This window comes from Thamnophis sirtalis, unplaced genomic scaffold (genome assembly GCF_051295495.1).
Source record: "Thamnophis sirtalis isolate CommonGarterSnake01/CBP01778 unplaced genomic scaffold, rThaSir2_p1.2 scaffold_11, whole genome shotgun sequence".
NCBI classification, from domain to species: Eukaryota; Metazoa; Chordata; class Lepidosauria; order Squamata; family Natricidae; genus Thamnophis; species Thamnophis sirtalis.
Genome location: NW_028261391.1, coordinates 69,423,324 through 69,438,078, shown reverse-complemented (window position 1 = coordinate 69,438,078; position 14,755 = coordinate 69,423,324). Strand labels below are relative to the sequence as shown.

At 38.1% G+C, this 14,755-nt stretch overlaps 1 protein-coding gene across 1 annotated transcript in view; it reads left to right on the top strand.

Moving 5' to 3' along the window:
- TCERG1L (transcription elongation regulator 1 like) overlaps nucleotides 1–14,755 on the top strand; it is a 198,550-nt gene that overhangs the window by 7,297 nt on the left and 176,498 nt on the right. Inside the window, exon 3 of the mRNA XM_087725988.1 lies at nucleotides 1,158–1,338. Within this exon, the coding sequence (XP_087582114.1) occupies nucleotides 1,158–1,338 (181 nt within the window). The remainder of the gene's footprint in view (nucleotides 1–1,157; nucleotides 1,339–14,755) is intronic.

Below are 14,755 nucleotides of genomic sequence, written 5' to 3'. Positions count from 1 at the left end.
TCTATCTATCTATCTATCTATATATATATAATAAATGAAAAATATTTATTATCTAACATCAGTATATTCCTCTGGCTTGGTACGTGCATCTTAACAACATCAACAAAAAGCTTCCATTTGTTTTTAATAGAGCATACCATAGCCAAATACTTTTAATCTAGAGCCGAGGTGGCGCAGTGGTTAGAGTGCAGTACTGCAGGCCACTTCAGCTATCTGCAGTTCAGCGGTTCTAATCTCATCGGCTCAAGGTTGACTCAGCCTTCCATCCTTTCGAGGTGGGTGAAATGAGGACCCAGACTGTGGGGGCGATATGCTGACTCTGGAAACCGCTTAGAGAGGGCTGAAAGCCCTATGAAGCGGCATATAAGTCTAACCAAAGTTAAAAACAGGCCTTGATAAATTTATCTGTTCTTTTAGTTATCTCACATCTATAGGACAATCTTATTTTTATGGATGATGAAGACATGTTCCAATAGTGAAAGCAGTGAAGATTCCTAAATCTTAGAGGGTGTTTGTTGAAACAACCACACACACATAAAAAAACCCTGTGCTGCTTTCTGTCTGTACCTATATAATAGTGTGATACTGTTTTTGTCATGTTAATAAAAGTCTTCAATCTTGCAGATACCTCTGGCCATAAAAGAGGAACTACTATTTTATTTATTTAACTTTTTTTTTTAATGCCGCCTATCTCATTTGCTTCCAGATGGAAGTTTATTTGCTTCTCATTTGAAAATATTTCCAAAGATTGGGAAGACCGAAAGTCTTCTAAAATCCTCTAGAAGTTATCTCTGATATATCTCTTTCCCCTTTTATCAACCCACAGTTCCAACAGGAGTCTAGGACAGATTACAAATGTGTCAACAATAGCTAGAAAGAATGTTTGAACTTAGTCTTCACTTTCCAAGGATGAATTTTTTTTTATGTAGGAAAAAGTTGCAGCTTTCATCAGCTGAAAAGTATTTCTGGATAATTGGAGAGATGGTTATTTATTTATTCATTTTTAAAATGGATTGGATTTAGACGACCTTAGATATGTTTTTGGAAATCCTGTTGAAACACAGGCTAGCAGTTAACAGATGGAGAGGATTTTATTTATGTGAATGAATGTATTTGTACAGAGATACATTTCCTTTTTATATATATATTCTGTGCAGATTTATTTGAACAACGCATTTGCTCTTGATTCAACGTGGATACATCCCAAGGAACTAAGAATCTACCAAGGACATGAAAAGCCTCTTGTGACAACAAACCAAGTCGCTGTGGCTGTATCTAGGCCAGCTACTGCTCCCAGGCCTTTTCCTACAGTTGTATTAACACCTCAATCGATTCCAGGTTAGTTGCAAATAAATAACATTTGGATTATATACATTTCTTCATGTTGATGCTAGTATTAGAACTTCTCTGGAGGCAAGCATTTCAATGACAATCATCTCAAATGTGTATCAACTCTGGAATGTGTAAAGCTGTGATGGGTATATAAGAGCCAAGGTGGCGCAATGGTTAAATGCAGCACTGCAGGCTACTGCTAGATCAGCAGGTCAGCGGTTCAAATCTCACCGGCTCAGGGTTGACTCAGCCTTCCATCCTTCCGAGGTGGGTAAAATGAGGACCCAGATTGTTGGGGGCAATATGCTGACTCTCTGTAAACTGCTTAGAGAGGGCTGAAAGCCCTATGAAGCGGTATATAAGTCCACTGCTATTGCTATTGCTATTGTGATGGGTATTTGGACATTTTTCCATTTAGAAAGTATTTTTCACCAAGGGGAAAATTTAAATGACATGCCATATTACACATTGTTTTTGAAGTGCAGTACGCGATGGCATCGTCCAAGTCAGTGTTTCTAGACCTTGGCAGCTTGAAGAGGTGTAGATTTCAACTCCCAGAATTCCTCAGTCCTGGAGTTGAAGTCCAGATCTCTTCAAGCTGCCAAGATTGAGAAACACTGGTATCTAAGTTGTGTAAGCTGTTCTAAAATCATAGCATCATAGAGATGAAAGGCCATTTGACTTTATTTGAATCCAGTTCAAAGCAAGTCTCATAGTTTGCTGTCCAGCTTCTGTTTCCAGATATCCAGTGAAAGGAAATTCAGGAACAATTTCGTTAATTGGTTTCAACTTCAAATTACCATATTTTTCAGCATATAAGATGCACCTTTTCACCCTCAAAAAGAGGGTGAAAATTTGGGTGCGTTTTATATACCGAATGTAGCCCCACCCATCCCCACCAGAAGTCAAAAACGCGAGTTATGGAGGCAGCGATGTTCTGTGGCAATCCCTGCAGCCTGGACCAGCTGATTGCGGGCATTCCAGCAGTCCCATCCACCCACCAATCACCTGTGATGAATCGGGCTGCAAAAGTGCTAAAGCTGATCTGGTTGGTCAGAGTTTGCAGCAACAATCACATTCAGGAAGTACAGTAACTGATTCAGCAGGATTCCAAATAATGATAATATACAATGCATTACCAAAAGTAGGGTTTTCGAAGGTAGCAGTAAATACAGCAGTTTCACATTCAGTTCTCTAAGCCAGGCTCTTTCCTGTCTCCTTGTTGCTCACACAGCAAATTTCACAGTCCAAATAGCCCTCATTGGCTGACTTAGTTGCTATGCCTACTCATTGGCTGATCTTGTTACCATGTGCCAGCTGAATACCATGGATGCTAGTAGGCAGAGGGAGAATTTTTTCTTCTTATTATTTTCCTCCCCAAAAACTAAGGTGTGTCTCCGGAGCATCTTATACTCTGGAAAATAAGGCAATTTTACTGATAATTGTTTTACTACCTTATTCCTTGAAAGTTTCTAAGATTCATATGGAAAGGAGGAGGAAAGCCGACTTGGCTAATTTGATTACCTCCTCTTTAAATGTAAAAATGATACATTTCCTCCCCATGGTCTGTTAGCAATAACAGTCATTACTAAGCGATGCGACGTACAGCCACGGATGACAAATACATGTACATCTCCAGGTGGTAGCAAGAAGCAAAATTGACACTTGTTGGAATAATCTAGGAAAACCTGCTGTCAAATTAGAAGTCTCTTATTTCTGATGTCAATATTGACAAATAAAGTGGAACTATCATTACTTTGCATGGTTTGGAAACTACAAGTTAATCATTTGCCTTTTTGTTGCCATATCACGCTGTTGCCTCATGTTTATTTAGTAAAATAATAGTTCTTCTTTACAAGTTTTTCAGGAGCGCACAGCTTGTTACCTCTTTTTAATGCACAAGATTCAAGACTTGTTGTTCTTGTTGTTTTGAGAGGGTGAAATTAATGGGGAGCACGTGAATGAGATGCCAAGGAAGGCTACATTCCACAAAGCTTAAAATATATCACAAACTTTGTGTCTGTTTACATTTTCTTGTAGATGGTAACTCTTGATAGTGGTGTTGCATAGATAATAGGAGGGTAAAGATTCATTCTCCAAGCTTGTGGGTTGGTTTCCAAATGATTCGTTACCCGACTAGTAAACATGTTCAGTGGAGTTTTCAAATTTTCCACTGAAGATGTTACTTAGCCTGGTGAGGAAACATTTGGAAACCAACCCACAAACTTGGAGAACAAACCTTTGCCCTCACCCTACACCCTGCCTACAGATATTCTCCACTATTGTGTAGGGCAATATGCATTGGTCAAAAAGAACTTGCTGCTTTATTGAACTGAAATGTAGGTGACATTATGTGCATTATGGATTAAGTTTTTTTGGGGGGAGGACTGCTATTGTCGCACAATTTTATATGATAATGTGAGCACTAAAATAATACTAGAGAGGCAAAACTGGCCTATAAGGAAGCCCAGTGAAAAAGAGAAAATAGAAATGGCGAGGCAAAGAATTACAATATGACAAAGTATTATGTGGCCAGTACATGGAAAATACAAATAGCAATAGCAATAGCAGTTAGGTTTATATACCGCTTCATAGCGCTTTCAGCCCTCTCTAAGCGGTTTACAGAGTCAGCATATTGCCCCCAACAACAATCCGGGTCCTCATTTTACCCACCTCGGAAGGATGGAAGGCTGAGTCAACCTTGAGCCGGTGAGATTTGAACCGCCGAACTGCAGATAACAGTCAGCTGAAGTGGCCTGCAGTACTTCACCCTAACCGCTGCGCCACCTCGGCTCTTAGCAGGGTAAGCAGATAACAACAAGACCTGGTAATGGTGAAGAGAGGAAAGTTGAAGAGGCAAAAGAGGCAATTCGGGCTGCATAACACAAAGGCTTAAGAACAAAGTCATACGCCAGAATTGAGAAGACAGCAATAGACACCGAAAGCCATCTTTGCAAAGAAGCTGAATAAACTGTGGATGACCTAATTAGCTATGATAAGAAGATTGCCTAGACTGACTGCAAACAATGGCATCACAAAGTAGCAACAATTGTGCATTAAAATATCTGCAATAAATTTTCCTACAAGCCAGAAAGAACTAGATCACAACATTTAAAAACTTGCAAAAAGAAGCAGAACGATTATGAAAACAAATCTAGTATCAACTTTGGGTACAATTCAGTGGTAAAATTGAATTTTTTTTTACTACCAGTTCTGTAGACGTGGCTTGGTGGACATGGCAGGGGAAGGATACTGCAAAATCTCAATTCCCTCCCCACTCCTGGGAGAAGGAGATTGCAAAATCTCCATTCTTGCCACACTCTGGGAGCAGCCAGAGGTGGTATTTGCCAGTTCGCCAAACTACTGAGTTTGAGTTTTATTTCATTTGTATGCCGCCCTTTTCCCTGAGGGGACTCAGGGCGTCTCACAGCTCAAAAAGGGAAGGGGGGATACAAACAGTTTAACAACAATACAGAAAAAAAAACATGGTTAAAAAAGCACAACAATCATACCATTCGAGATAGGGGGCGGCGAATCTTTAGCCCCAGGCCTGTCGGAACAGCCAGGTTTTAAGGGCTTTGCGGAAGGCCTGGAGGGTGGTGAGGGTGCGAATCTCCACGGGGAGTTCGTTCCAGAGGGTCGGAGCAGCCACAGAGAAGGCTCTCCTCCGGGTAGTCGCCAGTCGACACTGGCCGGCGGATGGAATTCGGAGGAGGCCTAATCTATGGGATCTGATAGGTCTAGTGGAGGTGATTGGCAGCAGGCGGACTCAAAAGTTCCACTACCGGTTCTCCAGCACCTGTAAGAACCTGCTGAATTTCATCCCTGGTACAATTCCAAAGCATTTGGGGCATCATTTGAATAATATTGGCACTGACATTAATCAATTGCAAAAGGCAGATTTATTTGGAAGAGCTTACATCCTTTAACATTATCAAAGAACAACATCTGCCTAACCCAGTCCTTGGGAAGGACTCAATAGATGGATAAAAATGCCAAATCAAGTCTAAATACCTGGATACACCAATCATGACGTTTTGAATAAGAATGATGTAAATTCAACAAGAATTTGGCAGTCTTATACCTGACATGTTCTATGATTTTGCTATATAATTCCAAAACTTGAGGAGTTTTGAGGATCTTGAGGAGGAATACCAACATCTCCTTAGGTCTCAAGAGATTTAACAAAATCTTGACTTATTTATGAAATTTCAGCTATATTTTAAATTTAATTTAGCCAGGGATAAGGCCTCTTGTGGATGCTCAATGATCATAGATGTAGTATTGCATAACCTGATGCATATAAAAATGAATTCTACAGATGTTGTAGTACAGAATTTTATTTGTCCTCCTTGGCAGTTATGCAGAAAGAATTGTAGCTAAATATCTCTAGACCTGATTGTTGGGAATGAAAAATGATAAGAAGAGGAGCAAGCAGGAAATATAATTTAATTTAAAGGTATTAAGTAGCCTACAATCAGTGTAGCGCTCTATCTATCTATCTATCTATCTATCTATCTATCTATCTATCTATCTATCTATCTATCTATCTATCTATCATCTATCTATCTATTTATCTATCTATCTATTATCTATCTATCTATCTATCTATCTATCTATCATCTAGCTCTCTCTCTCTCTCTCTCTCTATCCATCCATCCATCCATCCATCCATCCATCCATCCACCCATCCAACTAACTATCTATCTATCTATCTATCTATCTATCTATCTATCTATCTATCTATCTCTATCTATCTATCTATCTATCTATCTATCTATCTATCTATTTATCTATTATCTATCTATCTATCTATCTATCTATCTATCTATCTATCTATCTATCTATCTATCATCTAGCTCTCTCTCTCTCTCTCTCTCTCTCTATCCATCCATCCATCCATCCATCCATCCATCCATCCATCCATCCATCCATCCAACTATCTATCTATCTATCTATCTATCTATCTATCTATCTATCTATCTATCTATCTATCTATCTATCTATCATCTAGCTCTCTATCTATCTATCTATCTATCTATCTATCTATCTATCTATCTATCTATCTCTGTATATCTATCTATCTATCTATCTATCATCTATCTATCTATCTATCTATCTATCATCTAGCTCTCTCTCTATCTATCTATCTATCTATCTATCTATCTATCTATCTATATCCATCCATCCATCCATCCATCCATCCATCCATCCATCCATCCATCTATCATCTATCTATCTATCTATCTATCTATCTATCTATCTATCTATCTATCTATCTATCTATCTATCTATCTATCTATCTATCTATCTATCTATCATCTAGCTCTCTATCTATCTATCTATCTCTGTATATCTATCTATCTATCTATCTATCTATCTATCTATCTATCTATCTATCTATCTATCATCTATCTATCTATCTATCTATCTATCTATCTATCTATCTATCTATCTATCTTTTCTCTGTCTCTTTCTCTCTCTTTCTCTCTCTTTCTCTCTCTTTCTCTCTCTCTCTCTCTCTATGGAGGAAGGGAGGGAGGGAGTTAGGGATACTGAGAAGTTGAGAATAGATAATTTTCTTTTTTTAAATGACAATGAACCTTTTTTCAAGTAGCAATTGACCGAGTGAAAAAAGACTGCTAATTCATTATGAAGCAGTGAAAGTTGGCAAATGCTCACTAAGCCAGATTTGGCAGTTTCAAATGACCTGGAAGCAGAAACTTTTAATCTTCTGCAGGAAAGAGTAATGAATCCTTATGTTCTGTCAGATAAAAAGAAACTGTCAAACACTGCACAAATTTAATTATTTGGGGAGGGGGAGATACCTAAAGGAGGAAGCACAGCTTATATTCTAATACCTCCTCCACATTCTGTCTAATCAATATCACTTGTTTAGAAGAGGACAAATGGTTCCGACTTTATACAATGCAGAAAAATTACCAACTACCCAATGAATCATACTATTATATAGTAATTTAGATGTAGCCTTTTTGCATGCTATGCATTAGAGACCTTTTCTCATTCAGCATGACATTCAACCAAATTATATATAGGCTTTGGATTTACTTGCTCGCTTTACTTTTTAAGTAAAACAAGTGTATTAATGTGTCAAGATGAGCAGTTATTGAAAAGGTTGCTTTTGTTCCTTGAAAGCAGTGAAGGTTGATTATAGTTTCCTCCAATTTCATTTATTTCAACAGCCAAAGGATATGGGTGGGCTTCGAAAAGCTTATGTGTTTTCAGAGAATAACTTCAAGATATCCTACCCCTAAATTTCATTTTATAAACCACGATAGATTTTGAGAGTCTCTTGGGAGATTTGGGAATCTTGTTCAGTGTCACTGCTAGCCACCCGTAGAGAACCAATGATTTTCAGAGCCTTGAGATTTGGAGATGTATCCATCAACACTTGATTAAAGGCCCAGTATGAAGGGAAGCCATCGTGTTGTGTGCTCAATCACTCCCTTTTGGTTAATTTTTCAATTTGGTTCTAATAATAAAGATGGTTTCTAAGAAGTATCCCGAGCATCCTTACATTCACACTGGTAAACCATCTTGATAGTTTTATTGCAGACATGGAAGAAACCTATGCCTTTTTTCCTGCTTTCTGACTAACTATTGCCCTAGAAGAACGAGAATGGATATTGTGGCTTCTGCCACAAAGAAAAACAAGAGTTTGAGTAGATTGTAATGGTGTTATCAAGGTTCCAAGTAACACACCCAGAGCAGACAAAATTTGGAGGCAGGTAGATTCCTGAAAGAATACTTTTATTGGATATGCCCTATTGGCACAGGCTGGTGAAAACCGACTCCAAATGTTCCCGTGGTTTTCACCTAATTAAAAGTAGAAGTTTTTCACTTTCTCAAAACAATCAGTCACACGGTCCAATCGGGATACAGTCCAGTTGCTAGGTGACATCAGTCCCCTCCTTCCAAGCACCTGCTGGAATGTGCTTGGTTCCCAAGAGAAAGTATTTGTTCGTGACCCGTCAAAACTGCGGTCGACAAAAGCACACTCGGCAAAAGCGCGTACGTGACGTCATCACAGCGCGATGAAAAAAATTAAAAATTGAAATAAAAATAAAATTAAAGCAAGCCGATTCACATAAAGGTAAGGGTTAGGTTTAGGGTTAGGGTTAGGTTAAGGGTTAGGGTTAGGTTTAGGGTTACGTTAAGCGTTAGGGTTACGTTTAGCGTTAGGTTAAGGGTTAGCGTTAGGTTAAGGGTTAGCGTTAGGTTTAGCGTTAGGTTAAGGGTTAGGTTTAGGGTTAGGTTTAGGGTTAGGTTTGGGGGGGTTAGGGTAAGGTTTTCGCTTTAATTTTACATTTACCGCTCACAGCATGATGTTTTCGTCGCGCTGTGATGACGTCACGTACGCGCTTTCGTCAAGCGTGCTTTTGTCGACCGCGGTTTTGTGGTGGAACCGTATTTGTTTTGGCTACAAACTCTACCTATCTCTACTCCCCCCTCCCTCTCCCTTAGCTCCAGTTGTGGCAGCCCTGAAGCCTCAAAATGGCCTTGGTCAGGTCAGCTTCGAGATTGACAGGTGTTAGTGATGGTGTTAGTGATGGTGATAGTGATGATAAGGATATGAATTGTGTGTCATTTATTCTAAAGCTAGAAAATACTAGATTTTTCTGGTTTCTCCATATTTTTTTCTTTTATGAAAGATGTTTCCTCTTCTCTGCCTCATTTACAGGATACTTTTGAACTTGATTGACGTCATTTTGAGTTTAATTATTGCCAGGTGGGAGAGCCTGCTGCTCTTTTTATTTTTTCCCCCTTATTATTGACTAGGCTCGCCTCAAAAGGATGAAGGGGCTTTGTTTTGAAACCACATGGCCTTATTTCCAAAAGGGAAATGAAATGGCAACATTGCTTGATTTCAACTATCCTGAATGTTCCTTAAGTAGCTCCAATAACTAGCTTCCAGTAAGACAAATTCTCTCAGATGCCATGGATTGAATCACAAATGGAAAACAGGGGAGGCTTCAGTCCACTGGACAGAAGAGAAGACAGAACAGTTGAAAATTCCTCTCCGTTATTATTTCATAGAAATGACCTCTGAAATAGTTGTGCATCCCATCATGAGACTTTCTGTTGCTTTAGGCGAAAAATGAAATCAAGTCCTTTTCTATCACAATGGGAAAAGTTAGAATCATTTTTGTGGTTCCTCCATCACTGTTCTTTGTTTTTTGATCCTGAATTCCAGCTTAACTAGGACCAAATCTCAAATTTGCTAGTGCTTTCTGTTCCTTAAATTCATTTTTATTTTCCCTCTATGCCGCTGATGCACAAACTGACACTGACAAAACACTTAGAAAGAATGAAGGGAATGGAGAAGGCTTATCTTACTTCATCTGAAGAATGCCAATTAATTAACTGTTGCCAATTACACTGACAGCTCAATTGTAACTTATTCCAAACACATTATGGCTTCAGAATATTAATGAGGTAGTATGTATGACTGCATTGTGATGCTTCTTTTGAGATGTGCATGAATTCCTATGTATTTGTTGATACATCACAGGGGAAAAAAAGAATTGTGACTGCAGTAAAATGTGTGATATATGCAGAAATGGTAATGGATGGATGGATGGATGGATGGATGATAGATAGATAGATAGATAATAATGATAGATAGATGGTAGATGATAGATAATCATTATCTATCTATCTATCTATCTATCTATCTATCTATCTATCTATCTATCTATCTATCTATCTATCTATCTATCTATCTATCTATCTATCTATCTATCTATCTATCTATCAGATGTTTACAACCCCCGGTATGCCCAAATATGGGAGGAAGATCACTACTTCCATTCTCTGTCCTTCGGCTCGTCACAAGAGACCATCCAGGCAGAAACCCAATATTTTTATTGTTGCCTTTTTGTTACATTTTGTTGTATTTGTGCTAGATAGATGGTAGATGGTTGGTGATGGTTGATAGATTAGATAGATAGATAGATAGATAGATAGATAGATAGATAGATAGATAGATAGATAGATAGAGATAGATAGATAGATAGATAGATATAGATAGATAATGAGATATAGATGGATGGATGGGATAGATAGATAGATAGATAGAGATAGATGATAGATAGATAGATAGATAGAGAGAGAGAGAGAGAGAGAGAGAGAGAGAGAGAGAGAGAGAGAGAGAGAGAGATAGAGAGATGATAGACAGATAGATGATGGTGGATGATGGATGATGGATGATAGATGATGATGATAGAGAGAGAGAGAGAGAGAGAGAGAGAGAGAGAGAGAGAGAGAGAGAGAGAGAGAGATATGATAGACAGATAGATGATGGTGGATGATGGATGATGGATGATGGATGATGGATGATAGATGATAGATGATAGATGATAGATGATAGATGATAGATGATAGATGATAGATGATAGATGATAGATGATAGATGATGATGATAGATAGATAGATATTGATAGATTGATAGATTGATAGATTGATAGATTGATAGATTGATAGATTGATAGATTGATAGATTGATAGATTGATAGATTGATAGATTGATAGATTGATAGATAGTAAATCTGGGTCTGTAGATAGTTCTTCAGGTGACTCAGAAGCAAGATGGTTTCTGTATAGTATGATCACAGCAGCAATGAAAAGATAAAATTACAGGAGTGAGGATCAAGGAGGAAAGAATCTAGGTGCAAAGAATAAACTGGAAACAAAGCAGGATTCCTTATCCAGAGTGAATAATTCTGTTTTGTAGGTTCCAAAAATCAGTTTGATCGATAGGTCAATCCTAAACCTAGGATTATGTTAGATAGGTGCTTCAGTCAATAATTCTGTCACTTAGAACAGATCATACTTAGAACTGAAGCTCTACAATATGAGTCCCATAAGCCTCTGACTACCGTTTTCTACAGTAACCTGTAGAAATAAGCATACATAATTAACTCCCCCCCTCCCAATTTCCCTCTCAACTGTGGAGGAGGTTTGCACAGGGGCTTTGGTTCAGTGTAACACCTGAGCAAAGCAAAGATCTGAAAAAAAGTGGCATTGTTCAAGCACTAAAGATCTTAAAGAAAGTTTCTCCATACTTCACACTTTCCCCCCCTTTCCTTGAATTTTGGCAAGCTTACTGTCTTTAAATTATTCTGCCTTAAGTATATATGTTGCTGAACCAAGGGAACAATCATTTGTTATTGTTAAAACTATTTCTGATTTTAGTTTCATAAATAACTTATTAGGGGAAGGCAAATAATATTAAACTGCTTTTCTGTTTAACATGGCTGTTTTCAATATGTAGTTGCTTAATATCATTAGAAAAACCAAAGAGTTAACCAATATTTTTTTTCCGGAGAAGAGAAGGTTTTATGGATTCGGTTTCTACAATGAACATTGATGGATTTTCTTTAAGGTAGTAATATTGCTATATTCTGCTTGTCAGAATTTACATTCTATGCAATAGTGACAGGCATCTTATAAGCATCTTCCACAAAGACCATGGACATGTTTATTAATGATGTCAGCCCTCAGGCTGCCACCCAGGGGGCCCGCTCGGCCATGCTTACACGCCACTAACGCTGCCACATTGATGTTACCTCTCTGATGTTGATTGAGCCTGTAGTTGCATGTGGCTCTTCTACTCGGGTGCAACGGCCTACTCTGATGTAACTCTTTTGTTCGGATGCAGCTAACCAGGAAAGAGGCTATGATGAACACTGAGTAGGGGTGTGGCTGAGGGTGTGGGTCATGGTGATTGGTGATGGTGGGTGGGTGTTATCTGGGTGGAGTTGTGGGTGGAGCTGGGTGGGATAATGGTATATATATATATATGGGTGATGGTGTTAACTTGGTTAGAACTGACTTGGATTTGATTACCTTTGTATCATTGTCATTTAGTGCTGGTTATCACGTAGTTTCTTAGATAGAGATAAAAGTTTTTCACCAAATAAACTGAATCTCTGTTTGTATGCAACACCGTAATGTGAGAAATGAATTCAAAGTCTCCATTAAGCCTTTGAAATTTCAGATAAATGCTTCCAAATCTAGTCAAATTTAAAGGCAAACCATGAGGACATCAGAACTCATTTTCATCAACTTGAGCAACAATTCTCAAGAGGCTACAACTCATTCCCAATTTTACTGTTGCTTGTAAATCTGTGTGTTTATGCCACTATTGTTTTTCAGACAGACACAGCCAATTGATATGAATTTTGAGAATGGGTGAAAATAGGACTTTCAGGAAAGCAATGGTGAACTGAATGAGAAGCCAATGGGTGGATTGATTCCTCAGAACTCCTTTCCAGATCAAAGAAAGGACTAGATTACCCATAGGTTTGCTCCATTCAAGGCTCTCTATAAAGAGATCATTTTAAAAAAAATCTAGCGCAGATTTGAGAGCTGTGGGAGTTAGGGGAAAAACTATCCTACCTAAGCTGCAATTTGGTGCCTTTTAAGGCATGGATGTCAAACTCGATTGCGTTACATGACGCATCATGACCTGTTGTGATGTTTTTTGCCTTTGTGGAGCGGGGTAGGTGTGGCCTGCAAGTGATGCATCTGGCCCATGGGCCACCAGTTTGACACCCCTGTGATAAGGGAAACTGGTTTTATCTACTTCCTGTCTAGTTCTTTAGGAAGTTGTTTGTTAGTGAGTTACTTGAAGTTAAGAACCTTCTGAAAGCCAAACTTTATGATGTCAGGAGAGCCTCCTTCTGGTCTAGATGAAAAAAGTTTTATATAAGTTTAAAGATTAAATAGAAGGACTTTAATTTTTGGAAAACAGCAAAATGGGAACAAGAATGTTGATTTTAGAAAATTAAGTGGCTAGATGGACTTGAAAGAATATTTCTTGAAGCAAGTGTATATGTATGTATGTATGTATGTATGTATGTATGTATGTATGTATATTTAGTGTCACAACCCCTGGTATGCCCAAATATGGGAGGAAGCCTACTGCTTCCTTTCTCTGTCTATCGGCTCGTCACAAGATACCATACAGACAGAAACCCAATATTTTTACTGTTGCCCTTGTTACATTTGTGTTATATTTGTGCTGATAAATAAATAAAGGGAGACTAGTATAGATCTATTCCAAGCTATTTAGCTCTCATCAGCTAGCCATACCCTTATTGGGATTCGAACCTGGGCTGTATTACATATTAGGCAGATGTGTTAACCACTAAGCCACAAGATTCTCCTCCTTTATCAGCTGAGGTTGTGACACTAAATACATACCTATTTCCCTGGCTCAGCTGATAAAGGAGGAGAACCTTGTGGCTTAGTGGTTAACACATCTGCCTAACATGTAATACAGCCCAGGTTCGAATCCCAGTAAGGGTATGGCTAGCTGATGAGAGCTAAATAGCTTGGAATAGATCTATACTAGTCTCCTTTTATTTATTTATCAGCACAAATACAACATCCATCTATCCATCCATCCATCCATCCATCCATCCATCCATCCATCCATCCATCCATCCATCCATCTATCTATCTATCTATCTATCTATCTCTATCTCTCTAGCTCTATCTATAGATATAGATATAGATATAGACATAGACATAGACATAGACATAGACATAGACATAGACATAGACATAGACATAGACATAGATATAGATAAATCTTCCTATGTAATTTTTTTGCTGATTGGAAAACAAATATATGCTAATTGGGAATTTTGAAGGTTGAATAGATGGGACAAGAGAGAACCAGAGATTAAAGTTAAAGGAGAAGACACCCATTAATATACAATAGAACAATATTATTTGACTATAGAAGAAATTAAGGCAGTTTGGAAACAATAGGAACAGTGTACTCAGAAATTGCACGATTGTTTAACACTAAAATATGGATTTAACAGAGAATATAGAAGAAGAATTGAATTTACTTGATAAAACAGAAGTTGAGGCTAAATTGCATTTGAATTTGAAGATGGATTTCTTAAAAATGCCAGCCTACAAAAGCAATACAGAAAATGATGATGTGGATTTGAAAATGGAAGAGGATGCTACAACGGGTTTACATTTGAAACTAGCCAATGTCTCAATAATTAAAGAGGACATACAGACAGAATAAATGAGAAGATTGATGCGGAAAACTGTCTTATCTTGATTTACAAAAGAGATACATTAAGCTGTTTCTGAAATGAGATAGCACTTATCTCACTTGGATAAGCACTTAGACTTATACACTGCTTCACATTGCTTCACAGTCCTCTACGGGTGGTTTACAAATATCAGCATATTGTCCTCAACATATCGCCCCTCATTTTACTGACCTTGGAAGGATGGTCAGCTCAGTCAACCTTGAGCTGGTAAGAATAAAATTCCTGGCAGTTGGCAGAATTAGCTTGCAATACTGCATTCTAATCACTGTGCCACCAGATAAAGACAAAATTATAAGACATCAACTTGTGGGACATTATTT